This window comes from Carettochelys insculpta, chromosome 3, assembly GCF_033958435.1.
Source record: "Carettochelys insculpta isolate YL-2023 chromosome 3, ASM3395843v1, whole genome shotgun sequence".
Classification (NCBI taxonomy): Eukaryota; Metazoa; Chordata; order Testudines; family Carettochelyidae; genus Carettochelys; species Carettochelys insculpta.
The window spans coordinates 211063823-211090452 of record NC_134139.1 but is presented as its reverse complement, the minus strand read 5'-3'; the positions used below and the strand labels follow the sequence as shown (position 1 = coordinate 211090452).

At 67.9% G+C, this 26630-nt stretch overlaps 1 protein-coding gene across 1 annotated transcript; it reads left to right on the top strand.

Moving 5' to 3' along the window:
* On the top strand, positions 1 to 26630 carry EIF2B4 (eukaryotic translation initiation factor 2B subunit delta). Its single transcript, XM_074991591.1, has 13 exons — positions 1 to 47; positions 2745 to 2788; positions 3433 to 3565; positions 4592 to 4792; positions 5870 to 5952; positions 7809 to 7900; positions 12325 to 12439; positions 14823 to 14899; positions 15424 to 15526; positions 22648 to 22775; positions 25699 to 25876; positions 25992 to 26172; positions 26386 to 26630. The coding sequence occupies exons 1-13, from the start codon at positions 32 to 34 to the stop codon at positions 26580 to 26582; spliced, it is 1548 nt and encodes a 515-aa protein (XP_074847692.1). The 5' UTR covers positions 1 to 31; the 3' UTR covers positions 26583 to 26630.

The following is a 26630-nucleotide window of genomic DNA, read 5'->3' as shown; positions in this document are numbered from 1 at the left end:
GTGAGCGGCCGGGCCGGTGCAGGCGGCAGCGATGGCGGAGCGGGGCGGTGAGTGAGAGCGGCGTGGAGAGCGCCGGGCCCCGGAAGCCCCGTACCGGCCCCCGCCCCCGGCACCCCCGCTACCGGCCCCCTAGAACCCCCGTACGGGCCCCCCAGAACCCCCGTACCGGCCCCCGGCCCGGCCCGGCCCCCGCCCCCGGCACCCCCGCAACCCCCGTACGGGCCCCCCGGAACCCCCGTACCGGCCCCCGTCCCCGGCCCCCCCGCTACCGGCCCCCGCCCCCGGCACCCCCGTACGGACCCCCCGGAATCCCCGTACCGGCCCCCGCCCCCGGCACCCCCGCTACCGGCCCCCTAGAACCCCCGTACGGGCCCCCCAGAACCCCCGTACCGGCCCCCGGCCCGGCCCGGCCCCCGCCCCCGGCACCCCCGCAACCCCCGTACGGGCCCCCCGGAACCCCCGTACCGGCCCCCGTCCCCGGCACCCCCGCTACCGGCCCCCGCCCCCGGCACCCCCGTACCGACCCCCCGGAACCCCCGGACCGGCCCCCGCCCCCGGCACCCCCGTAGGGACCCTCCACATCCCCGCTACCGGCCCCCGCTCCCCACTACCGTCCCCCGCACCCGGCACCCCCGTACGGACCCCCCCACATCCCCGCTACTGCCCCCCCACCCCCGGCACCCCTGTACGGACCCCCCAGCATCCTCGCTACCAGCCCCCTGGAACCCCCGTACCGGCCCCCGCTCCCCGCTACTGCCCCCCCGGAACCCCCGTACCAGCCCCTGCCCCCCGCTGCCGGCACCCTCGTACGAACCCCCCAGAACCCCCGTACCGTTCCCCACTACCGGCACCCCCGTACGGACCCACCGGAACCCCTGTACCGGCCCCCACTCCCCACTACCGGCACCCCTGTACGGGCCCCCCGGAACTCCCATACGGACCCCCCGGCATCCCCATACCAGCCACCACCCCCCACTACCAGAACCCCCGTACCAGCTCCCGCCGCCCGCTACCGGCACCCCTGTATGGAGCCCCTGGAACCCCCGTACTGGCCGCCGTCCCCTGCTACTGGCCCCCCGGCACCCCCGTATGGACCCCCTGGCCCCCCTGTACCAGCCCACGCCCCCCGCTACCGGCACCCCCGTACGGACCCCCGTAACCCCCGTACCAGCCCCTGCCCCCCGCTACCGGCACCCCTGTACAGAGCCCCCGGAACGTCCATACCGGCCCCTGCTCCCCGCTACCGGCACCCCCGTACCAGCCCCTGCCCCCCCTGCTACCGGCACCCCCGTACGGAGCCCCTGGAACCCCCGTACCGGCCCCCGCGCCCCCGCTACCGGCACCCCCGTACCGGCCCCTGTTACCGGCACCCCCGTATGGACCCCCCGGAACCCACGTACGGACCCCCACTACCGGCACCCCCGTACGGACCCCCCGGAACCCCCGTACTGGCTCCTGCTACCGGAACCCCTGTATGGACCCCCTGGAACCCCTGTACTGGCCCCTGATACTGGCACCCCTGTACCGGCCCCCATCTCCTGCTTCTGGCACCCCCGTACACACCCCCCGGAACCCCCATACGCATCCTGCGCTACTGGAACCCCCATATGCACCCCCCGCAAACCCCGTACCAGTCCCCGCCCCCCACTACCGGAACCCCCATACTGGCCCCTGCCCCCGCTACCGGAACCCCCGTATGCACCGCCTGGAACCCCCGTACCAACCCCTGCCCCCCTGCTACCGGAACCCCCATGCGGACCCCCCGAACCCCAGTACACACCCCCTGCTACTGGAACCCCCTTACCGGCCCCTGCCCCCCGCTACCGGAACCCCTCATACGGACCGCCCAGAACCCCCATACTGGCCCCTGCCCCCCGCTACCGGAACCCCCATACAGACCCCCCGTTCAGACCCCCCCGGAACCCCCATATGGACCCCCTGCTACTGGAACCCCCGTACGGACCCCCAGAACCTCTGTACGGACCCCCTGTACCCTGGTACCGGCCTGCACCCTGGTACTGGCCACCCCCAGTACCGGACCCCCCTCTCGCTGGTACTGACCCCGGAATCCTCATATGGACCCCCCGCCCCCCCCGGTACTGGCCCCGGAACCCCCGTATGGACCCCCGGTACCGGGCCTGGAACCCCCGTACGAACCCCCCTGCCCCCTCCGCACCCCGGTACCAACCCCGGAACCCCCTTACAGACCCCTCACCTCCTGGTACGGACTCCCTAGAACCCCCATACTGACCCCCTTGCTCCCCGGTACCAGAACCCCTGTACAGACCCCCCCGCCACTGGGCCCAGAACCCCCGTACGGACCCCCCCTCCCCCCACCACCAGTTCCGGAACCCCTGTACAACCCCCAGTCCCCCACTACTGGCCCTGGAACCCCCATACGGCCCTCAGCTCCCCGGTACCTGCCCCTCCACTCCCCGGTACCAGCCTACCCCACCCCCACCGTTACCTGCTCCCCGCTAACGGCCCTCGCTACTCCCTGGTACCAGCTCCCTGGCCCCCAGAACATGGGTACTGGCCCTCCTGTATCACTCCCCATTCTCCTGTACCGCCCCCCGGCTCACCCCCTGCCCCCCCAGTACCGGCCCCTAGAACCTGAGTACTGGCCCCCCTTTACTGCCCCTCAGCTGCCCCCCCCTTCCCGGCCCCCAGAACCCAGGTACTGGCGCCCTCTGGCCTGTCGTCCCCATACGTTCCAGCCCCTCACCTACTGCCTTCTATTCCAGGGGGCGGCTCCCCACTGACATGCGAGCAGCCTGCAGCCCTCCAGGTGAGGGGCCCTGGGGTGGGGGCTCTGCCGGGGGTTTGGGGGTCGGGCTGGTGGGAGGTGGGGTTTGGGGGTTGGGCCGGCAGCAGGCAGAGTTTGGGGGTCAGGCCGGTGGCAGGTGGGGGCTGGTGGCAGGTTGGGGCTGGGCGTCGGGCTGGCAGCAGGCAAGATTTGGGGGTCGGGCCAGTGGTGGCCGGGGGCTGGGGGTCGGGCTGGCAGCAGGTGGAGTTTGGGGGTCGGATGGGCTGGCGGCAGGTGGGGGCTGGGGGTCGGGCTGTCCCTGAGGCTGGCGGGGGCTGGGCTGGCTTCCCTCCCTCCCCGTGGGGCAGCCTGCGCTGACGTGGGGCTCCCCTCCCCCGCCGTGGGGCAGCCTGCGCTGACGTGGGGCTCCCCTCCCCGCCCTGTGGGGCAGCCTGCGCTGACGTGGGGTCCCCTCCCCGCCCTGTGGGGCAGCCTGTGCTGACGTGGGGCTCCCCTCCCCCGCCGTGGGGCAGCCTGCGCTGACGTGGGGCTCCCCTCCTCCGCCCTGTGGAGCAGCCTGCACTGACGTGGGGCTCCCCTCCCCCGCCGTGGGGCAGCCTGCGCTGACGTGGGGCTCCCCTCCACCGCTGTGGGGCAGCCTGCGCTGACGTGGGGCTCCTCTGCAGGCCCAGGAGCTCTCCAGGGAGGAGAAGCTGCAGCTGCGGAAGGAGAAGAAGCAGAAAAGGAAGCGGCGAGATGAGAAGGGGCAGCCAGCCGAACCCTGCGTCCCTGGGCACCCCCAGGCCCCGCTGCCAGCAGGTACCCCAGGCTGCCTGGGTGCCGCCCCTTCTCGGGACGGCCGGGTGTGCCCCTGTCGGGGGCCTGCCTGGCCTGGCTAGGGGCCAGACCCCTGGGTCCCACTCTCCCCTGAGGGGGCTGGGGGCAGCTTCACTGTCTCCTGGGCCTGGGGTCTGCACCCCCCTCCCCCCATCAAGCAGCAAGTGCAGCCAGGCCAGACGCTGGGGGAGCCTTGCACCAGCTCGGGGAGCAGTGTACCTCCCCCAGCGGCTGTGGGGGCCTCCAGCCAGGCAGGGCCTCCGGGGCCTGGCCCAGGCCGGTTCCTGCAGCACCCGCTCTGGGCAGCCAGCGCCCAGCCCAGCTGCAGTGCCCCTGGGGTCACAGCCCTTCCGGCTGCCCTCTCGCTGACGGCCTCCAGCTGCCGACCTGGCCCCCCAGCGGCCCCTTGTTCTCAGCTGGGGGTTGCTCAGCTGCCCCGAGGAGAGGCGGGACGTGCCTCTCTCCCTGGGCACCCCCCCATGCCACCTCCAGGAGATTGGCTCTGCCAGTGTCGCCTGCAGGGCCCGGCTGATCGGGGGCCTGGGCAGCTGGGCAACCCCCCGTCCCCGGCTGCCTTGAGAGCACACGGCCTCTTCCTGCCCACTCGGGGAGCACGCAGCACTGAGGGGAAACTGAGGAACACGCAGGCCTCGTTACAAACCGTTCCCCTTTGTCCCAAGCCTTTGCTCATTTTGCATGCCGCCCCGGCTATGAGCCACTGGCCGTTTGTCTGTCCAGCACCCACATCTTCCCACCGCAGCCACTTCACCCTCACCGCCACCCCTTGGGTGCACCCCCCAGCCACAGCACAGCAGCCCCACTATCCCTGTGCCCCTGGCAGGGCTGGAGGCCCAGCGCCTGGCCAACCTGTGGCAGAGATGCAGGGACATGGCCCCAGGTTCCTGCACCCCAGTCGAGTTCCCTGCCCACTGGACTGCCCGCAAGGGGCCGTGTGCCATCGGGTGTGGGCAGGCTCCCACTCGCTGAACAGCCTCACCTCTCCCATAGTGGCTGTGCCGGCTGCCGTGCCGGGCGAGGGCCTGGCTGGCAGCGAGAAGCCACCGGGGGGGAAGAGCAAGGCAGAGCTGCGAGCAGAGCGCCGGGCCAAGCAGGAAGCCGAGCGAGCCCTGAAACAAACTAAGAAAGTGGAGCTGACCCCAGTGGCTGTGCCGGCCAAGGCCAGGCTGGTGCCCAGCGAGCCCCAGTCCAGTAAGAACAGCTCTGCAGGGGAACGGCTGCTTCCCTCCTCAGCCCTGGCTGCTCAAAGGGGTGGGCTGCAGTGCAGGCTGGGTGGGGCTGGGTGAGCCGGCGGGGGGCCTGGCGCAGTGCTGGCTGGGTGGGGCTGGGTGAGCCGGCGGGGGGCCTGGCGCAGTGCCGGCTGGGTGGGGCTGGGTGAGCCGGCGGGGGGCCTGGCGCAGTGCCGGCTGGGTGGGGCTGGGTGAGCCGGCGGGGGGGCCTGGCGCAGTGCCGGCTGGGTGGGCCTGGGTGAGCCGGCGGGGGGCCTGGCGCAGTGCCGGCTGGGTGGGGCTGGGTGAGCCGGCGGGGGGGCCTGGCGCAGTGCCGGCTGGGTAGGCCTGGGTGAGCCGGCGGGGGGCCTGGCGCAGTGCCGGCTGGGTAGGCCTGGGTGAGCCGGCGGGGGGCCTGGCGCAGTGCCGGCTGGGTAGGCCTGGGTGAGCCGGCGGGGGGCCTGGCGCAGTGCCGGCTGGGTGGGGCTGGGTGAGCCGGCGGGGGGGCCTGGCGCAGTGCCGGCTGGGTAGGCCTGGGTGAGCCGGCGGGGGGCCTGGCGCAGTGCCGGCTGGGTGAGCCGGCGGGGGGGGCCTGGCGCAGTGCCGGCTGGGTGGGGCTGGGTGAGCCGGCGGGGGGGCCTGGCGCAGTGCCAGCTGGGTGAGCCGGCGGGGGGGGCCTGGCGCAGTGCCGGCTGGGTAGGCCTGGGTGAGCCGGCGGGGGGCCTGGCACAGTGCCGGCTGGGTGGGGCTGGGTGAGCCGGCGGGGGGCCTGGCGCAGTGCCGGCTGGGTGGGGCTGGGTGAGCCGGCGGGGGGGGGCCTGGCGCAGTGCCGGCTGGGTGGGGCTGGGTGAGCCGGCGGGGGGGCCTGGCGCAGTGCCGGCTGGGTAGGCCTGGGTGAGCCGGCGGGGGGCCTGGCGCAGTGCCGGCTGGGTAGGGCTGGGTGAGCTGGCGGGGGACACGTTCCTGGTCCCCCAGAGTCCCCCGCCAGCTCACCCAACTCCCTCCGGGGGACAGCCACACGTGTCCCCCGCTCACTCTGCTCTCCGTGCTCTTGTGCCAGTGGTGAAGCGGGTGCCAGAGCACGTGCAGGCGGACGACCCGGCTGTGCAGAGGAGACTGGCGAAGAAGCTGGAACGGCAGCAGGTAGCGGGTGCTCGGCACCATGACGGGCCAAGGAGCTCCTGGGGGAGGGCACCCGAGAGTGTGCTGTGGCTTTGGCTCTGTGAAGGGGCCGCCCGAGGTGCCAGGCTCCCTGCATGTGTTAGTTCAGCTTGCTGGGGTGGGGGCGGCCGATGGGGGACGTGGGCCAGGAACCTTTCCTGGCCGTGTGCGGAAGTGGACCACGGTGGGAACAAAGCCCAGAGCCGCGGGCGGTCTGCTGAGCAGCTGGGTGGCGTTTGGCTCTCCTGGGCTCTGCTTCCTGGGAGGACGGGTCGTGGGGAGGCAGGGGCTGTACAGATGGTTTCGGAACAGCCCCCAGGCCGAGAGGCTCCTTCCCAGCCTGGCGAAGCCTCGCTCAGCTCCCCGGAGCAGGGCGTGCCGCATGGTGACGCACTGCTCCCAGCGAGCAGCCGCGGCAGGTGGTGGTGCATGCGGCCGTAGGCTGATGTCTGTCTCAGCGCGTTGCGTCGTACCCTGGGGCTGCTTGTTACCCGCTGCCGGGCTCTGCGTGCTTGACGGAGGGGAGCTTGGCTGCCACCAGCCTGGGTCTGTTCAGCGGGGCTGTCGGGCCCGTCGTTGCCGTCCCTGTTCAGTACCCAGCTGTCAGGCGAGTCGCAGGCTGTGTGGTACCCCCTCCCCCAGAGGTTAATTCCGGGTGCCCCATGCCGCTCGCCCCATTGGTCTGGATCCGCTGGCCTGCGCGTGCTCAGGTCTGTTACAAAGCAGCGTGTGATACCACTGAACACATGGTCCTCCCCATGAACATAGGCCCTGATGGCTGGCTGACCTGCGAGGGGCTGTCAGGGCTGCGCCCGCTGCAGGGCCTGGGGTAGGTGGGTAATACCCAGCCGCAGTGGGACCAAGGGTGGGAGCCAGGCTATTCAGGCTGCTCCCGCTGCAGGGGCTGGGATGGGTGCGTAATACCCAGCCGCAGTGGGACCAAGGGTGGGAGCCAGGCCACGCAGGCTGCGCCCGCTGCAGGGGCTGGGGTAGGTGGGTAATACCCAGCCGCAGTGGGGCCAAGGGTGGGAGCCAGGCTGCGCCCGCTGCAGGGGCTGGGGTAGGTGGGTAATACCCAGCCGCAGTGGGGCCAAGGGTGGGAGCCAGGCCACGCAGGCTGCGCCCGCTGCAGGGGCTGGGGTAGGTGGGTAATACCCAGCCGCAGTGGGGCCAAGGGTGGGAGCCAGGCCACGCAGGCTGCGCCCGCTGCAGGGGCTGGGGTAGGTGGGTAATACCCAGCCGCAGTGGGACCAAGGGTGGGAGCCAGGCCACGCAGGCTGCGCCCGCTGCAGGGGCTGCGGTAGGTGGGTAATACCCAGCCGCAGTGGGGCCAAGGGTGGGAGCCAGGCCACGCAGGCTGCGCCCGCTGCAGGGGCTGGGGTAGGTGGGTAATACCCAGCCGCAGTGGGGCCAAGGGTGGGAGCCAGGCCACGCAGGCTGCGCCCGCTGCAGGGGCTGGGGTAGGTGGGTAATACCCAGCCGCAGTGGGGCCAAGGGTGGGAGCCAGGCCACGCAGGCTGCGCCCGCTGCAGGGGCTGGGGTAGGTGGGTAATACCCAGCCGCAGTGGGGCCAAGGGTGGGAGCCAGGCCACGCAGGCTGCGCCCGCTGCAGGGGCTGGGGTAGGTGGGTAATACCCAGCCGCAGTGGGGCCAAGGGTGGGAGCCAGGCTGCGCCCGCTGCAGGGGCTGGGGTAGGTGGGTAATACCCAGCCGCAGTGGGGCCAAGGGTGGGAGCCAGGCTGCAGGAGGGGCCAGTGGGCAGTGCCTGGCGGGAGGCCGGGGGGATGGGCTTGCCATGCCATGCACTGAAGCCGCCTGGTCTGCAATTTCCCTGCCAGGTCCCCCTGAGGCCAGACTACGGTGCCAAGGTCAGTCTCTTCTCCCACTTGCACCAGTACAGCCGGAGGATGCCACTGACGCAGCAGATGAGGTGCGCCCCATGCCCCAGGCTGCTGCACTCCTGCTCTGGCGGTGGCTGTACCCAGGCAGCCTGGCCTCCCTGTGCCTGCCCTGGAGGCTGGGGACCTGGAGGGCCCAGGCCAGGGTGACACCCTGTGGGTGTCGCTGCCCAGCCCTGAGTGTGTGTGCTGCCCTGGGGCAGGGCTTGCAGCCCCAGTGGGAGCACAGGGCGAGCCCCGGGTGAAGGGAGGCTGGGGTTTACTGTATGGGGCGAAGGGGTGTGAGGCTGGGGGGGTGTTGTTGAATTAAGGAGGAGCATGAGTGAGGGGCACTGGCCATGAGCTGGGGGCTATGGGTTAATGGGAATGTGTGTGGAGCGGGGTAACCTGCATGGTTAAAGGAGTATGTGACAAATAGGGCTCTGGCCTGGGAGAATGTGGTGGTGGCGGTGTGCACTGGGTGTGCACAGTTTGTGACAGGAGTGGCCTGGGTGTACACAGGGAGTGAGGGATGCTCTGGGTGTGTGCAGTGTGTGACAGGAGTGCCCTAGGTGTGCACAGGGAGTGAGGGGTGCCCTGGGTGTGTGTGGTGTGTGACAGGAGTGCCCTGGGTGCGCACAGGGAGTGAGTGGTGCACTGGGTGTGTGCAGTGTGTGACAGGAGTGCCCTAGGTGTGCACAGGGAGTGAGGGGTGCCCTGGGTGTGTGTGGCATGTGACAGGAGTGCCCTGGGTGTGCACAGGGAGTGAGGGGTGCCCTGGGTGTGCACAGTGTGTGACAGGAGTGCCCTGGGTGTGTGTAGGGAGTGAGGGGTGCTCTGGGTGTGCACAGTGTGTGACAGGAGTGCCCTAGGTGTACACAGGGAGAGAGGGGTACCCTGGGTGTGTGTGGTGTGTGACAGGAGTGCCCTAGGTGAGCACAGGGAGTGGGGGTACCCTGGGTGTGCGTGGCGTGTGACAGGAGTGCCCTGGGTGTGCACAGGGAGTGAGGGGTGCCCTGGGTGTGCGTGGCGTGTGACAGGAGTGCCCTAGGTGTGCACAGGGAGTGAGGGGTACCCTGGGTGTGCACGGTGTGTGACAGGAGTGCCCTAGGTGTGCACAGGGAGTGAGGGGTACCCTGGGTGTGTGTGGTGTGTGACAGGAGTGCCCTAGGTGTGCACAGGGAGTGAGGGGTACCCTGGGTGTGCGTGGTGTGTGACAGGAGTGCCCTAGGTGTGCACAGGGAGTGAGGGGTACCCTGGGTGTGCACGGTGTGTGACAGGAGTGCCCTAGGTGTGCACAGGGAGTGAGGGATGCTCTGGGTGTACACAGTGTGTGACAGGAGTGCCCTAGGTGTGCACAGGGAGTGAGGGGTGCTCTGGGTGTGCGTGGCGTGTGACAGGAGTACCCTAGGTGTGCACACGGAGTGAGGGGTGCCCTGGGTGTGTGAGGCGTGTGACAGGAGTGCCCTAGATGTGCACAGGGAGTGAGAGGTGCCCTGGGTGTGCGCGGTGTTTGACAGGAGTGCCCTAGGTGTGCACAGGGAGTGAGGGATGCTCTGGGTGTGCACAGTGTGTGACAGGAGTGCCCTAGGTGTGCACAGGGAGTGAGGGGTGTGTGACAGGAGTGCTGTGGATGTGTGAAGGGGTGCGCGGGGGGAAGGCGCTGGGGCCCCACGAGCGACGGGGAGGGGGGCTATGTCTGAGGGATGCCCAGGGCCGGGGTCGGAGTGTGGGGTGCCCGGGGGGGTGAGAGGTGTGGGGGGTGATGGTTGGGTGGCTGGTGGGGTGTCCGGGGGGCGTTACAGGAGGGGGTGGGTGACTGGGATACCTGGGGAAGATGGTTTGGGGGGGTGACTGCGGTGCCCAGGAGGTGACAGAAGGGGGTACCTGTAAGGGTGTCGGGTGTTGGGGGGGGTTCCTGGGGGGTGACAGGAGGGGGTACCTGTAAGGGTGTCGGGTGTTGGGGGGGGTTCCTGGGGGGTGACAGGAGGGGGTACCTGTAAGGGTGTCGGGTTTGTGTGGGGGTGCCCAGGAGGTGACCGAAGGGGGTACCTGTAAGGGTGTCGGGTGTGTGTGGGGGTGCCCGGGAGGTGACCGAAGGGGGTACCTGTAAGGGTGTCGGGTGTGTGTGGGGGTGGCTGGGGGGTGACCGAAGGGGGTACCTGTAAGGGTGTTGGGTGTGGGGGGGCGTGCCCTGGGAGGTGACCGAAGGGGGTACCTGTAAGGGTGTCGGGTGTGTGTGGGGGTGGCTGGGGGGTGACCGAAGGGGGTACCTGTAAGGGTGTTGGGTGTGGGGGGGGCGTGCCCTGGGGGGTGACCGAAGGGGGTACCTGTAAGGGTGTCGGGTGTGTGTGGGGGTGGCTGGGGGGTGACCGAAGGGGGTACCTGTAAGGGTGTCGGGTGTGTGTGGGGGTGGCTGGGGAGTGACCGAAGGGGGTACCTGTAAGGGTGTAGGGTGTGGGGAGGGCGTGCCCTGGGGGGTGACCGAAGGGGGTACCTGTAAGGGTGTCGGGTGTGTGTGGGGGTGGCTGGGGGGTGACCGAAGGGGGTATCTGTAAGGGTGTTGGGTGGGGGGGGGCGTGCCCTGGGAGGTGACCGAAGGGGGTACCTGTAAGGGTGTCAGGTGTGTGTGGGGGTGGCTGGGGGGTGACTGAAGGGGGTACCTGTAAGGGTGTTGGGTGTGGGGGGGGCGTGCCCTGGGGGGTGACCGAAGGGGGTACCTGTAAGGGTGTCGGGTGTGTGTGGGGGTGGCTGGGGGGTGACCGAAGGGGGTACCTGTAAGGGTGTCGGGTGTGTGTGGGGGTGGCTGGGGGGTGACCGAAGGGGGTACCTGTAAGGGTGTAGGGTGTGGGGGGGGCGTGCCCTGGGGGGTGACCGAAGGGGGTACCTGTAAGGGTGTCGGGTGTGTGTGGGGGTGGCTGGGGGGTGACCGAAGTGGGTACCTGTAAGGGTGTCGGGTGTGTGTGGGGGTGGCTGGGGGGTGACCGAAGGGGGTACCTGTAAGGGTGTTGGGTGTGTGTGGGCGTGCCCTGGGGGGTGACCGAAGGGGGTACCTGTAAGGGTGTTGGGTGTGTGGGGGTGGCTGGGGGGTGACCGAAGGGGGTACCTGTAAGGGTGTAGGGTGTGGGGGGGGCGTGCCCTGGGGGGTGACCGAAGGGGGTACCTGTAAGGGTGTTGGGTGTGGGGGGGGCGTGCCCTGGGGGGTGACCGAAGGGGGTACCTGTAAGGGTGTTGGGTGTGGGGGGGGGCTGGGGGGTGACCGAAGGGGGTACCTGTAAGGGTGTAGGGTGTGGGGGGGACGTGCCCTGGGGGGTGACCGAAGGGGGTACCTGTAAGGGTGTTGGGTGTGGGGGGGGCGTGCCCTAGGGGGTGACCGAAGGGGGTACCTGTAAGGGTGTTGGGTGTGGGGGGGGGCTGGGGGGTGACCGAAGGGGGTACCTGTAAGGGTGTAGGGTGTGGGGGGGGCGTGCCCTGGGGGGTGACCGAAGGGGGTACCTGTAAGGGTGTTGGGTGTGGGGGGGGGCTGGGGGGTGACCGAAGGGGGTACCTGTAAGGGTGTAGGGTGTGGGGGGGGCGTGCCCTGGGGGGTGACCGAAGGGGGTACCTGTAAGGGTGTTGGGTGTGGGGGGGGCGTGCCCTGGTGGGTGACCGAAGGGGGTACCTGTAAGGGTGACGGGTGTGTGTGGGGGTGGCTGGGGGGTGACCGAAGGGGGTACCTGTAAGGGTGTAGGGTGTGGGGGGGGCTGGGGGGTGACCGAAGGGGGTACCTGTAAGGGTGTCGGGTGTGTGTGGGGGTGGCGTGCCCTGGGGGGTGACCGAAGGGGGTACCTGTAAGGGTGTCGGGTGTGGGGGGGGCGTGCCCTGGGGGGTGACCGAAGGGGGTACCTGTAAGGGTGTTGGGTGTGTGAGGGTGGCTGGGGGGTGACCGAAGGGGGTACCTGTAAGGGTGTTGGGTGTGGGGGGGGCGTGCCCTGGGGGGTGACCGAAGGGGGTACCTGTAAGGGTGTCGGGTGTGGGGGGGGCGTGCCCTGGGGGGTGACCGAAGGGGGTACCTGTAAGGGTGTTGGGTGTGTGGGGGTGGCTGGGGGGTGACCGAAGGGGGTACCTGTAAGGGTGTCGGGTGTGGGGGGGGCGTGCCCTGGGGGGTGACCGAAGGGGGTACCTGTAAGGGTGTTGGGTGTGGGGGGGGGCTGGGGGGTGACCGAAGGGGGTACCTGTAAGGGTGTCGGGTATGTGTGGGGGTGGCTGGGGGGTGACCGAAGGGGGTACCTGTAAGGGTGTTGGGTGTGGGGGGGGCGTGCCCTGGGGGGTGGAGGCCCTGCTCTGTGAAGGTGCCTGTGCCCCTTCCGGGCAGGCTGGTTCCTTGGGCTCTCCCCACGGAAGTTGTGGGGCGGAGGACGTGCCGGCCCTGGGGCTGTCGGGTGCTGCCCCTCGGTGGTTCTGCGGCCTCTCACGCGTGCCCGGCCCGTGTCCCCAGCATCCCGGTGACAGCGCTGCATCCGGCCGTGGTGCGCCTGGGCCTGCAGTACTCCCACCGGCTGCTGGACGGCTCCAACGCCCGCTGCCTCGCCCTGCTGGGGGTCTTCAGACAGGTACCGCGCCCGCCCGCTGCCCTCCGTGGGGTGGCCCTGGCCGAGCCCCCCGCCCGCCCCTGCCCCCTGCTGGCGTGCCTGCCCCAGCCCCAGCCCCAGCCCCAGCCGTGCCCGTGCCCCGGTTCCAAATACCCCCCCGCCGGCGTGCCAGCCCCAGCCCCACTTCTGCCTGAGCCCCGGTTCCAAATACCCCCCGACCACTGCCCCCCCCCCCGCCGGCGTGCCAGCCCCAGCCCCAGCCGTGCCCGTGCCCCGGTTCCAAATACCCCCCCGCCGGCGTGCCAGCCCCAGCCCCACTTCTGCCTGAGCCCCGGTTCCAAATACCCCCCGACCACTGCCCCCCCCCCCGCCGGCGTGCCAGCCCCAGCCCCAGCCGTGCCCGTGCCCCGGTTCCAAATACCCCCCAACCACTGCCCCCCGCCGGCGTGTCTGCCCCAGCCCCACTTCTGCCTGAGCCCCGGTTCCAAATACCCCCCGACCACTGCCCCCCCCCCCCCGCCGGCGTGCCAGCCCCAGCCCCACTTCTGCCTGAGCCCCGGTTCCAAATACCCCCCGACCACTGCCCCCCCGCCCGCCGGCGTGCCAGCCCCAGCCCCACTTCTGCCTGAGCCCCGGTTCCAAATACCCCCCTACCACTGCCCCCCCCCCCGCTGGCGTGCCTGCCCCAGCCCCAGCCCCAGCCGTGCCCCGGTTCCAAATACCCCCCCGCCGGCGTGCCAGCCCCAGCCCCACTTCTGCCTGAGCCCCGGTTCCAAATACCCCCCGACCACTGCCCCCGCCCCCCCCGGTGTGTCTGCCCCAGCCCCAGCCGTGCCCGTGCCCCGGTTCCAAATACCCGCCCGCCGGTGTGTCTGCCCCAGCCCCACTTCTGCCTGAGCCCCGGTTCCAAATACCCCCCAACCACTGCCCCCCCACCCCTGCTGGCGTGCCTGCCCCAGCCCCAGCCCCAGCCGTGCCCCGGTTCCAAATACCCCCCCGCCGGCGTGCCAGCCCCAGCCCCACTTCTGCCTGAGCCCCGGTTCCAAATACCCCCCTACCACTGCCCCCCGCTGGCGTGCCTGCCCCAGCCCCAGCCCCAGCCGTGCCCCGGTTCCAAATACCCCACCGCCGGCGTGCCAGCCCCAGCCCCACTTCTGCCTGAGCCCCGGTTCCAAATACCCCCCGACCACTGCCCCCCACCCCCGCCGGCGTGCCAGCCCCAGCCCCACTTCTGCCTGAGCCCCGGTTCCAAATACCCCCCGACCACTGCCCCCCCCCCGCCGGCGTGTCTGCCCCAGCCCAGCCCCAGCCCCACTTCTGCCTGAGCCCCGGTTCCAAATACACCCCGACCACTACCCCCCCCGCCCCCGCTGGCGTGCCAGCCCCAGCCCCAGCCCCAGCCGTGCCCGTGCCCCGGTTCCAAATACCCCCCGACCACTACCCCCCGCTGGCATGTCTGCCCCAGCCCCAGCCCCAGCCATGCCCGTGCCTGGGTTCCAAATACCCCACACCACTGCCCTCCCGCTGGCACCCCCAGCCCCAGCTCTGCCTGAGCCCCGGTTCCAAATACCCCCCTACCACTGCCCCCCCTCGAGCGTGCCCGCCCCCAGCTCTGCCCGTGCCCTGGCCCCAAATAACCCCCCTTCCCCGGCCCCCCCCCCGAGCGTACCCACCCCCAGCTCTGCCCCTGCCCTGGCCCCAAATACCCCCCACTGCCTCCCTGCCGGCGGCATATCCACCACCAGCCCTGCCTGTGCCCTGGTTCCAAATCCCTCCCCCCTCCAGCGTACCTACCCCCAGCTCTGTCCTGGGCCCAAATACCCCCTGGCCCTGCCCCCCCACCCAGCTCTGCCCGTGCCCTGGCCCCAAATACCCCCCACTGCCTCCCTGCCGGCGGCATATCCACCACCAGCCCTGCCTGTGCCCTGGTTCCAAATCCCTCCCCCCTCCAGCGTACCTACCCCCAGCTCTGTCCTGGGCCCAAATACCCCCTGGCCCTGCCCCCCCACCCAGCTCTGCCCGTGCCCCGGCCCCAAATACCCCCCCCGCCACTTACCCCTTGCTGGCACCCTCACCCCCAGCTCTGCTCATGCCCTGGCCCCAAATATCCCCCATTTCCACTGCCCAAGCCTCAGCCCCCCCTTCTCCTGCCACCCAATGGGGAGCCCGCCCCACCCCAGGACAGGGCTCTGTGGTGTGGGGTGGGGTGCCGCACCTCTGCCCCACCAGCCAGTCTCTCTCAGGCCCGCTGGTTGTGGGGTGCCCCAGGAATGGGCCTGGCTGGGGACCAGCTGCTGCTGCGAGTGAGCCCCGGCTGCCAGCCCCCCACTCCTGGCCCCACTGCTGTTGTACTCCCCGTCCCGGGTGGGGCTGCAGCCCTGGCCTCTTGCCCGCCTTGCTGCAGGTGATCCGGGATTACTCAACGCCGCCGAGGGAGGAGCTGTCGCGAGACCTGCTGGCCAGGCTCAAGCCCCACATCAGGTGAGGCTGAGAGCGGGGACAGCAGGGTCTTCCGAGGGGCTTTCGGGGCTGCCATTCGTGTGGGGCTGGGCTGGCACTGGGCCTGTGGTTCTCCTCTAGGCTGCCCCCTCTCTGACGGGGCGTCCGCCCCTCCCCCGTGCCCAGGCTGCTGCCCCTCTCGGTCGGGGCGTCCGCCCCTTCCCTGCGCCTGGGCTGCCCCCCTCTGTCGGGCATCCACCCCACGCCCAGGCTGCCCCTCTCTGATGGGGCTTCCGCCCCTCCCCTTCACCTGGGCTGTCCCCCCTCTGATGGGGCATCAGCCCTTCCCCCGCACCCGGGCTGCCATTCTCCCCTGCCGCTCCCCACTGCCAGGCTGGGAGTTGTCTTGGAGCTACTGTTGTGCTGCCTGGCCCAGGCTGGGGCACCTCTGCAGATGCTGGAAAGCTGCTGATTCCTAGGAGCAAGCTGGGCCCCTGCCTCCCACTGCCCCTGCCCCCCAGCCTGGCGCCAGGCCCTGCCCCTCACTGCTGGTTTGCTCTCTGCAGTTTTCTGACCCAGTGCCGGCCCCTCTCCGCCAGCATGGGCAATGCCATCAAGTTCCTCAAGAAGGAGATCTCCGCCCTGCCCAGCACCCTGCGAGAGGAGGAGGTGAGCAGCGCGCAGGGCGCAGCCAGGGCAGCTGCTGCTCTGCCCAGGAGGCTGCTCACGTCGCCGTGGGCAAGGCAGAGCAGCGGCGCGGTGCCTCGTGCGCCCCAAAGCGGGCAGGAGACTCTCCCTCGCAGCCGCAGCAAACACCGGGAACTGGAGGTGCTGGGCCAGAGCTCCTGCTCACTGGATTTAGTGCTGGGCAGGGGCAGGGGTGTGCAGGTGACCTGGGTTCTCAGGAGTTGTGGTCACTATTGTTTTCCATCCAGGGGCCAAATACATTGTGTTACATGCAGCGAGGCCTGGGTGGAGGCTGCACATGAAGTTACCTTTCGTCCGGTAACTTCAGACCATTGCTCCTTGTTCTGCCCTCTGTCACCACTGAGAACAGCCTCTCTCCATCCTCTTCACGGCTCCCCTGCAGGAAGTTGAAGGCTGCTGTTAAATCACCCCTCAGTCTTCCACAAACTAAATAAACCCAAATCCCTCAGCCTCTCCTCATAGGTCTTGTGCTCCAGCCCCTGAATCATTTTTACAGCCCTTCGCTGAACCTGCTCCAGCAAATCCACATCCTTTTTATACTGGGGGGCCCAAAACTGGACACAGTATTCCAGATGTGGACTCACCAGTGCCCAATAGAGGGGAACAACCACTTCTCTGGATCTACTCGAAATGCTCCTCCTAATGCACCCCAGTATGTCATTAGCCTTCTTGGCTACAAGGGCACACAGGTTACTCATATCCGGCCTTTCATCCACCATAACCCCTAGGGCCCTTTCCCCGTCCTGCCCACCTTTCACGATTTGTGTTTGTCACTTACTGGATCTTCCTTCAGCTAAAGGAAGCTGGAAAGGGACGTGGCGGGAGCGTTCTGCCCTTGCAGTCAGTGCTGGTCCCCGTGCAGCGCTGGGGACGCTGTGTGGTGGGGAGCCGGGCAGGGGACGTGGTGGGAGCGTTCTGCCCTTGCAGTCAGTGCTGGTCCCCGTGCAGCGCGGGGGGCGCTATGTGGTGGGGAGCCGGGCAGGGGACGTGGTGAGAGCGTTCTGCCCTTGCAGTCAGTGCTGGTCCCCGTGCAGCGCGGGGGGCGCTGTGTGGTGGGGAGCCGGGCAGGGGACGTGGTGGGAGCGTTCTGCCCTTGCAGTCAGTGCTGGCCCCAGCGCAGCGCGGGGGGCTCTGTGTGGTGGGGAGCCGGGCAGGGGAGGAGGCGGGAGCGTTCTGCCCTTGCAGTCAGTGCTGGTCCCAGTGCAGCGCTGGGTGCGCTGTGTGGTGGGGAGCCGGGCAGGGGACGTGGTGGGAGCGTTCTGCCCTTGCAGTCAGTGCTGGTTCCCGTGCAGCGCGGGGGGCGCTGTGTGGTGGGGAGCCGGGCAGGGGACGTGGTGGGAGCGTTCTGCCCTTGCAGTCAGTGCTGGTCCCCGTGCAGCGCTGGGGGCGCTGTGTGGTGGGGAGCCGGGCAGGGGACGTGGTGGGAGCGTTCTGCCCTTGCAGTCAGTGCTGGTCCCCGTGCAGCGCTGGGGGCGCTGTGTGGTGGGGAGCCGGGCAGGGGACGTGGTGGGAGCGTTCTGCCCTTGCAGTCAGTGCTGGTCCCAGTGCAGCGCTGGGTGCGCTGTGTGGTGGGGAGCCGGGCAGGGGACGTGGTGGGAGCGTTCTGCCCTTGCAGTCAGTGCTGGTTCCCGTGCAGCGCGGGGGGCGCTGTGTGGTGGGGAGCCGGGCAGGGGACGTGGTGGGAGCGTTCTGCCCTTGCAGTCAGTGCTGGCCCCAGTGCAGCGCGGGAGGCGCTGTGTGGTGGGGAGCCGGGCAGGGGACGTGGTGGGAGCGTTCTGCCCTTGCAGTCAGTGCTGGCCCCAGTGCAGCGCGGGGGGCGCTGTGTGGTGGGGAGCCGGGCAGGGGACGTGGTGGGAGCGTTCTGCCCTTGCAGTCAGTGCTGGCCCCAGTGCAGCGCGGGGGGCGCTGTGTGGTGGGGAGCCGGGCAGGGGACGTGGTGGGAGCGTTCTGCCCTTGCAGTCAGTGCTGGTCCCAGTGCAGCGCTGGGGGCGCTGTGTGGTGGGGAGCCGGGCAGGGGACGTGGCGGGAGCGTTCTGCCCTCGCAGTCAGTGCTGGCCCCAGTGCAGTGCGGGGGGCGCTGTGTGGTGGGGAGCCGGGCAGGGGACGTGGTGGGAGCGTTCTGCCCTCGCAGTCAGTGCTGGCCCCAGTGCAGCGCGGGGGGCGCTGTGTGGTGGGGAGCGGGGCAGGGGACGTGGCGGGAGCGTTCTGCCCTCGCAGTCAGTGCTGGCCCCAGTGCAGTGCGGGGGGCGCTGTGTGGTGGGGAGCCGGGCAGGGGACGTGGTGGGAGCGTTCTGCCCTTGCAGTCAGTGCTGGCCCCAGTGCAGCGCGGGGGGCGCTGTGTGGTGGGGAGCCGGTCAGGGGATGTGGCGGGAGCGTACTGCCCTCGCAGTCAGTGCTGGCCCCAGTGCAGCGCGGGGGGTGCTGTGTGGTGGGGAGCCGGGCAGGGGACGTGGTGGGAGCGTTCTGCCCTCGCAGTCAGTGCTGGCCCCAGTGCAGCGCTGGGGGCGCTGTGTGGTGGGGAGCCGGTCAGGGGATGTGGCGGGAGCGTTCTGCCCTCGCAGTCAGTGCTGGCCCCAGTGCAGCGCTGGGGGCGCTGTGTGGTGGGGAGCCGGGCAGGGGACGTGGTGGGAGCGTTCTGCCCTCGCAGTCAGTGCTGGTCCCCGTGCAGCGCTGGGGGCGCTGTGTGGTGGGGAGCCGGGCAGGGGACGTGGTGGGAGCGTTCTGCCCTTGCAGTCAGTGCTGGTCCCCGTGCAGCGCTGGGGGCGCTGTGTGGTGGGGAGCCGGGCAGGGGACGTGGTGGGAGCGTTCTGCCCTTGCAGTCAGTGCTGGCCCCAGTGCAGCGCTGGGGGCGCTGTGTGGTGGGGAGCCGGGCAGGGGACGTGGTGGGAGCGTTCTGCCCTTGCAGTCAGTGCTGGTCCCCGTGCAGCGCGGGGGGCGCTGTGTGGTGGGGAGCCGGGCAGGGGACGTGGTGGGAGCGTTCTGCCCTTGCAGTCAGTGCTGGCCCCAGTGCAGCGCTGGGGGCGCTGTGTGGTGGGGAGCCGGGCAGGGGACGTGGTGGGAGCGTTCTGCCCTTGCAGTCAGTGCTGGTCCCCGTGCAGCGCGGGGGGCGCTGTGTGGTGGGGAGCCGGGCACTGGAGGAGGTGGGAGCGTTCTGCCCTTGCAGTCAGTGCTGGCCCCAGTGCAGCGCGGTGGGCGCTGTGTGGTGCGGAGCCGGGCAGGGGAGGAGGCGGGAGCGGTCTGCCCTTGCAGTCAGTGCTGGTCCCCGTGCAGCGCGGGGGGCGCTGTGTGGTGGGGAGCCGGGCAGGGGATGTGGTGGGAGCGTTCTGCCCTTGCAGTCAGTGCTGGTCCCAGTGCAGCGCTGGGGGCGCTGTGTGGTGGGGAGCCGGGCAGGGGAGGAGGCGGGAGCGTTCTGCCCTTGCAGTCAGTGCTGGTCCCAGTGCAGCGCGGGGGGCGCTGTGTGGTGGGGAGCCGGGCAGGGGACGTGGTGGGAGCGTTCTGCCCTCGCAGTCAGTGCTGGCCCCAGTGCAGTGTGGGGGGCGCTATGTGGTGGGGAGCCGGGCAGGGGACGTGGTGGGAGCGTTCTGCCCTTGCAGTCAGTGCTGGTCCCCGTGCAGCGCTGGGGGCGCTGTGTGGTGGGGAGCCGGGCAGGGGATGTGGTGGGAGCGTTCTGCCCTTGCAGTCAGTGCTGGTCCCAGTGCAGCGCTGGGGGTGCTGTGTGGTGGGGGGCGCTGTGTGGTGGGGAGCCGGGCTGGGGACGTGGCGGGAGCGGTCTGCCCTTGCAGTCAGTGCTGGTCCCAGTGCAGCGCGGGGGGCGCTGTGTGGTGGGGAGCCGGGCAGGGGACGTGGTGGGAGCGTTCTGCCCTTGCAGTCAGTGCTGGCCCCAGTGCAGCGCTGGGGGCGCTGTGTGGTGGGGAGCCGGGCAGGGGAGGAGGCGGGAGCGTTCTGCCCTTGCAGTCAGTGCTGGCCCCAGTGCAGCGCGGGGGGCGCTGTGTGGTGGGGAGCCGGGCAGGGGACGTGGTGGGAGCGTTCTGCCCTTGCAGTCAGTGCTGGTCCCAGTGCAGCGCTGGGGGCGCTGTGTGGTGGGGAGCCGGGCAGGGGACGTGGTGGGAGCGTTCTGCCCTTGCAGTCAGTGCTGGCCCCAGTGCAGCGCTGGGGGCGCTATGTGGTGGGGAGCCGGGCAGGGGACGTGGTGGGAGCGTTCTGCCCTTGCAGTCAGTGCTGGTCCCCGTGCAGCGCTGGGGGCGCTGTGTGGTGGGGAGCCGGGCAGGGGACGTGGTGGGAGCGTTCTGCCCTTGCAGTCAGTGCTGGTCCCCGTGCAGCGCTGGGGGCGCTGTGTGGTGGGGAGCCGGGCAGGAGACGTGGTGGGAGCGTTCTGCCCTTGCAGTCAGTGCTGGCCCCAGTGCAGCGCTGGGGGCGCTATGTGGTGGGGAGCCGGGCAGGGGACGTGGTGGGAGCTTTCTGCCCTTGCAGTCAGTGCTGGTCCCAGTGCAGCGCGGGGGGCGCTGTGTGGTGGGGAGCCGGGCAGGGGACGTGGTGGGAGCGTTCTGCCCTTGCAGTCAGTGCTGGCCCCAGTGCAGCGCGGGGGGCGCTGTGTGGTGGGGAGCCGGGCAGGGGAGGAGGTGGGAGCGTTCTGCCCTTGCAGTCAGTGCTGGTCCCAGTGCAGCGCTGGGGGCGCTATGTGGTGGGGAGCCGGGCAGGGGACGTGGTGGGAGCGTTCTGCCCTTGCAGTCGGTGCTGGCCCCAGTGCAGTGCTGGGGGCGCTGTGTGGTGGGGAGCCGGGCAGGAGACGTGGTGGGAGCGTTCTGCCCTTGCAGTCAGTGCTGGCCCCAGTGCAGCGCTGGGTGCGCTGTGTGGTGGGGAACCGGGCAGGGGACGTGGTGGGAGCGTTCTGCCCTTGCAGTCAGTGCTGGCCCCAGTGCAGCGCTGGGGGCGCTGTGCGGTGGGGAGCCGGGCAGGGGACGTGGTGGGAGCGTTCTGCCCTTGGAGTCAGTGCTGGCCCCAGTGCAGCGCGGGGGGTGCTGTGTGGTGGGGAGCCGGGCAGGGGACGTGGTGGGAGCGTTCTGCCCTCGCAGTCAGTGCTGGTCCCCGTGCAGCGCGGGGGGCGCTGTGTGGTGGGGAGCCGGGCAGGGGACGTGGTGGGAGCGTTCTGCCCTTGCAGTCAGTGCTGGTCCCCGTGCAGCGCTGGGGGCGCTGTGCGGTGGGGAGCCGGGCAGGGGACGTGGTGGGAGCGTTCTGCCCTTGTAGTCAGTGCTGGCCCCAGTGCAGCGCGGGGGGTGCTGTGTGGTGGGGAGCCAGGCAGGGGACGTGGTGGGAGCGTTCTGCCCTTGCAGTCAGTGCTGGTCCCCGTGCAGCGCTGGGGGCGCTGTGTGGTGGGGAACCGGGCAGGGGACGTGGTGGGAGCGTTCTGCCCTTGCAGTCAGTGCTGGCCCCAGTGCAGCGCGGGGGGCGCTGTGTGGTGGGGAGCCGGGCACGGGACGTGGTGGGAGCGTTCTGCCCTGGCAGTCAGTGCTGGTCCCCGTGCAGCGCGGGGGGCGCTGTGTGGTGGGGAGCCGGGCAGGGGAGGAGGTGGGAGCGTTCTGCCCTGGCAGTCAGTGCTGGCCCCAGTGCAGCGCTGGGGGCGCTATGTGGTGGGGAGCCGGGCAGGGGACGTGGTGGGAGTGTTCTGCCCTTGCAGTCAGTGCTGGCCCCAGTGCAGCGCGGGGGGCGCTGTGTGGTGGGGAGCCGGGCAGGGGACGTGGTGGGAGCGTTCTGCCCTTGCAGTCAGTGCTGGCCCCAGTGCAGCGCGGGGGGCGCTGTGTGGTGGGGAACCGGGCAGGGGACGTGGTGGGAGCGTTCTGCCCTTGCAGTCAGTGCTGGCCCCAGTGCAGCGCGGGGGGCGCTGTGTGGTGGGGAGCCGGGCAGGGGACGTGGTGGGAGCGTTCTGCCCTGGCAGTCAGTGCTGGCCCCAGTGCAGCGCTGGGGGCGCTGTGTGGTGGGGAGCCGGGCAGGGGAGGAGGCGGGAGCGTTCTGCCCTTGCAGTCAGTGCTGGTCCCAGTGCAGCGCTGGGGGCGCTGTGTGGTGGGGAGCCGGGCAGGGGACGTGGTGGGAGCGTTCTGCCCTTGCAGTCAGTGCTGGCCCCAGCGCCGCGCTGGGGGCGCTGTGTGGTGGGGAGCCGGGCAGGGGAGGAGGCGGGAGCGTTCTGCCCTTGCAGTCAGTGCTGGCCCCAGTTCTTGAGTGCAGCTGTAGAGGGTGATATTTCCTGTACGTTTTTAACTTCAGTGTGTGGAATAATTTTTGTTGTGCCCTGGCCCAGGCGTCTGTGCAGCTCCAGGAGGAACACAGGGTTCCAGCTTTCTCGCACTGCTCGTCAGCCAGGCAGCTTTGCACTTCTCTGGTGTGGCTGCCCACGCGCTCTGCTCGCAGGGAACAGCGGCAGAGGGGCCTGTCGCGCTCAGCTGAGATGTTACGGCAGTGGCCTACCATATTGCAGATCCTTGCCATGTGCTGTCTGTTGGATCTGGAGTGGGAGCTCCCATGGCCTGGTCAAAGTCCAGCCCAGGGAATTTCTCTTTGGCTGAGCTGACCTCCTGCCCCTGTTTTGGGGGGTTCCTCCTCCAGCTGCCACACTTGTCTGGTTTGCAGCATTTCTGTGTGGCTTTTCTGGTTTTTGGTTGCAGCTCTGAAGGCCCCAGAGGGGTGCCTGGGGGCCTCGGAGCCGGAAGGAGCTACCACAGTGGCAGCTGACGAGAGCAGCCCAGAGGGAGTAACTCCTGGTTTCCTTGCCAGCCCTGTGGGCTGATGGGCGCTTTGGACTCGGGGTGAGGCCTGTGCCATACAGGGTAGCCTGCCCTCTAGTCGTGAGGCTGGGATGTGGGGATGGGTGCTGCCCTGGCTGGACTGTGCAGTCCTGACCTGTTTCTTTCCCTTCCTGCCCCCGTGCAGCAGGGCTCTCCCAAGCTGTGCGCTGTGAGGCCCTGTGAGGGTGGTGGGGTGGGATGGGATGGGATGGAGCACGGCCAGCTGTGGGGTGCAGGCCATGGCTATGGGTCGAGCAAGAAGGTGGGCTCTCAGGCCCCAAAGGGGCTGGCATTGCTTCTCCCCAGGCGAAGGAGGCACTGCAGGAATGCATCAACAAGTATGTGAGGGAGAAAATCCAACTGGCCGCTGAAGCCATCTCCAAGTACGCCTTCGAGAAGATCAGTGACCGCGATGTCATCCTTGTCTATGGATGGTAAGAGGGAGGGGGCTTCCCTGTGCCATGTTCTGGCCCAGGGTGGAGAAGACTTCCTTCCCTTCACTCTGGGCAAACTGGACACCCCCTCCAGAAATACAGATACTTGGTGCTTTGAAAAGGCTTCTTCCCCACCAGCAAAACTGAAGGAAAATTTAGACCAAAAGCTGTGAATGGAAATCAGGTGCTCTCAGGAGGAATTAATTAGACATCTGAAAGACCATGATGCCCACAATCACAGCAGAGGAAAAGGGGGCTAAAAGCCCATCCGGGGTCAGCGAGGGAGGGAAAGCAGCAATACGAAATAAAAACCCACTATTAAGAGAAGGAGCAAAAGGGGCACGGATGGCAAGTGACAGGACTTCGAAGCTCAGAAGTGTAGCAAATTGCCAAAGGAGGCTACAGACTTCTCAGAAAAATGCCTGGCTGTTAGGACTAAGGGTAATAAGGAATTTTAATGTGCCAGGAACAAGAGAAGCCCTAGCACTGGTGTAGGCTCATTACTAGCTGGAGACGGTACAGTCTTTGTGGTGTGGAGAAGGCAGAACTGCTCAGCCAATTGTCAGTATTTGGAATGAAGCAGCATGGGCTTGGCCGGTCAGTAAGGAAAGCCAGAGGCAACCTCACTGTGATGTCATTATTACAGCGCTTCCCTAGGGGAGGCCTCGAAGGGCAGAGAAGTGCGGAGAGGCAGAACAAGAGCCTAGGGCCGGAATGTGGAGCCTGACAGACCCAGAGTGGAAAGAAGGGACAGCGGAGGGTGAACCTCTGTGGGAGACTGCCAAGGGCAGTGGGAATTCTCCCTCCTTCGATGGCTTTGCAGCCAGACTAGCTGCCGTTCCGAGTGTGCGTGAGACTCACCCCCCTCAGTGCCAGGGTCACTGGATTGGATGCTGTGGCCTGTGATATGCAGGAGATTAGACTTGATCGGGGTGAGCAAAACACGGCCTGGGAGCCACATCTTACCCACCCCCACCCTGCAGCCTAGCAGGCCCCCTGGACAGGCTCCCTGCCCTCCATACCCCTGCACTGCCCCAAATGGCCAGCTACAGGGGCCATGTGCATCTCTACATGCTCCTGCCTGCAGCACAGCCTTGCAGTTTCCATTGGCTGGGAGTTGCCTGGGCTGTGCTTATGTTGCAGGGGTGTGTGGCATGCAGAGAACACATGGATCCTGCAGCAGGCCACTTTGAGGGGGTGTGGCAGGCAGGAAGGCTGCCAGAGGGTCCTGCTGGGTGGGAGCCACCCAATCATAGAATCCCAGGGCTGGAAGGGACCTCAGGAGATCATCTAGTCCAGCCCCCTGCCCGAAGCAGGATCAACCCCCACTAAGTCATCCCAGGCAGGGCCTTGTGCACCTGGGACTTAAAAACCTCAAGGGATGGAGAATCCACCACCTCTCTAGGCAACACATTCCAGTGCTTCACCACCCACCTGGGGAAGGAGTTTTTCCTAATATCTAACCTACGCCTCTCCCTCTTCCACTTCAGACCATTGCTCCTTGTTCTGCCATCTGAAACCACTGAGAACAGCCTCTCTCCATCCTCTTTAGAGCTCCCCTTCAGGAAGTTGAAGGCTGCTCTTAAATCACCCCTCAGTCCTCTCTTCTGTAAACTAAACAAGCCCAAATCTCTCAGCCTCTCCTCACAGGTCCTGTGCCCCAGCCCCTTAATTATTTTCATTGCCCTCCACTGAACCCTCTCGGGTGCATCCACATCCTTTCTATACTGGGGAGCCCTGAACTGGCTGCAATACTTCAGATGAGGCCTCACCAGAGCTGAGTAGAGGGGAATAATAACTTCTTTAGATCTGCTGGAAATACTTCTCCTAATGCACCCCAATATGCCATTGGCCTTCTTGGCTGCAAGGGCACAGTGTTTACACATATCCAGCCTTTCATCCCCTGTAATCCCCAGATCTTTTCTGCTGCACTGCTACAATCCCAGCCTGTAACAATGGTTGGGATTCTTCCATCCCAAGGGCAGGACTCTGCACTTCTTGTTGAACCTCATCACATTTATTTTGGCCCAATCCTCCAATTTATCCAGGTCACTCTGGACCCTGTCCCTACCCTCCAGTGTATCTACCTGTCCCCCTAGCTTAGTGTCATCTGCAAACGTGCTGAGAGTGCAAACCATCCCCTCATCCAGGTCATTAACAGAGATGTTGAACAACACTGGCCCTACAGCTGAGCCTTGGGTGCTCCACTTGAAACTGACCACCAGCCAGACATGAGCCTTTGACTGCTGCCCGTTGGGCCCATCAGTCAGGCCAGTCCATACTTCCTTACGTTATGGGCAAGAATATTGTGGGAAACTGTGTCAAAAGTATATCGCATCCATTGACTTCCCCGTGTCCACAGAGCCAGTTGTTCTTTGCTGTGTGGGGGGTTCCTATGTGGAGATGTAGGAAGGGGTAAGAATTTGCAGGTTTGATGATTTTTGGAAGCTCCTGGTAAGCAGCAAATTTCCCGAGATCCCCGATCTGGATGGCAGATGGACGACTCTCTCTCTCAGGAGGGAGTCCCCGACTACCACCACCCATCTTCTCTTGCAGGGGGGGGTGGTCATAGAACTGGCATCTCTAGGACTGTGCATCCCAGGCCTGCCAGCCAGTGGGGACAACTTCTGATCCCCTCTCTGAGAGGCCCCAGCCCCAGCTCACAACCCCTTCCTTCACTCAAATTGCTTCCCAGATCCCACACCCTTCCCTGCACCCCAGTCCCCTAGCCTGAGCGCCTGTCTGCACCAAACCTCCATCCCAGACCCCACCACTCCTCCATTAATATCATAGAAGAGTGCGGCCCTCAGGCACTTAGCAAAGTATTGGAGCGGTCCCCCCCAGCAAACGGCAATGTCCACCCCTGGACTGCAGGGTCCCATCCCACCTTATGCTCCATGAACTCATTTGTGGTGCCTGTCAGCTCCTCCTTAGTGAACCACACACTGTGTGATGCCCACGCCAAGGGCCGAGCCTTCCAGGTGATCGTGGTGGACAGTCGCCCGCGGCTGGAAGGCCGGGACATGCTGCGCAGACTGGTGCGCAAGGGCATCCGCTGCACCTATGTCATGATCACTGCCATCTCCTACGTGCTGCCAGAGGTGAGCGAGCTGTGGCTGGCGGGCAGAGGGGAAGGGTGTTGCAGGGGTCGTGGAGGTAGAGGCTGCCTGCCACAACTGTTCATTGATACCAGTTGACCTGTTTCCCCCTCTACAGGTCTCCAAGGTGTTGCTGGGGGCCCATGCGCTGCTGGCGAATGGCTCTGTCATGTCCCGGGTGGGGACCTCCCAGATCGCACTGGTGTCCAAGGCCTACAACGTGCCTGTACTAGTGTGCTGTGAGACCTACAAGTTCTGTGAGCGGGTGCAGACGGACTCCTTTGTCTCCAACGAGCTGGGTAGGTGGCCTGTGTCCTCCCAAGCTGTGGGATCTGTTCCCCAGTGCAGCCATTGGCCGCAGTGCAGCCAGCCTGGCCAGTGCATGGTCCATCTCACTGCTGCGCCCTCCTCTGGCCAGTCAAGGAAGTCATGGGGGCCTGTCCCAGTGCTGGGTGGATCCTCAGGCTGGGGTGGGAGTTCAGGTGCACCCTAACACCTGACTGTCTCTGTAGATGACCCTGACGACCTGATCCTGCCTGGGAAGGGAGCCCAGCTTGATGGCTGGAAAGAGAACGCATCTCTGCGGCTCCTCAATCTGGTCTATGACGTGACTCCCCCTGAGCTGGTGGACCTTGTGATCACAGACTTGGGCATGATCCCATGCACCTCTGTGCCTGTTGTGCTGCGTGTCAAGAATGTGGAGCAATAGCGGGTGGGATGGGGACTGCACGGACCCCCAATAAACTGTCTGATCTCA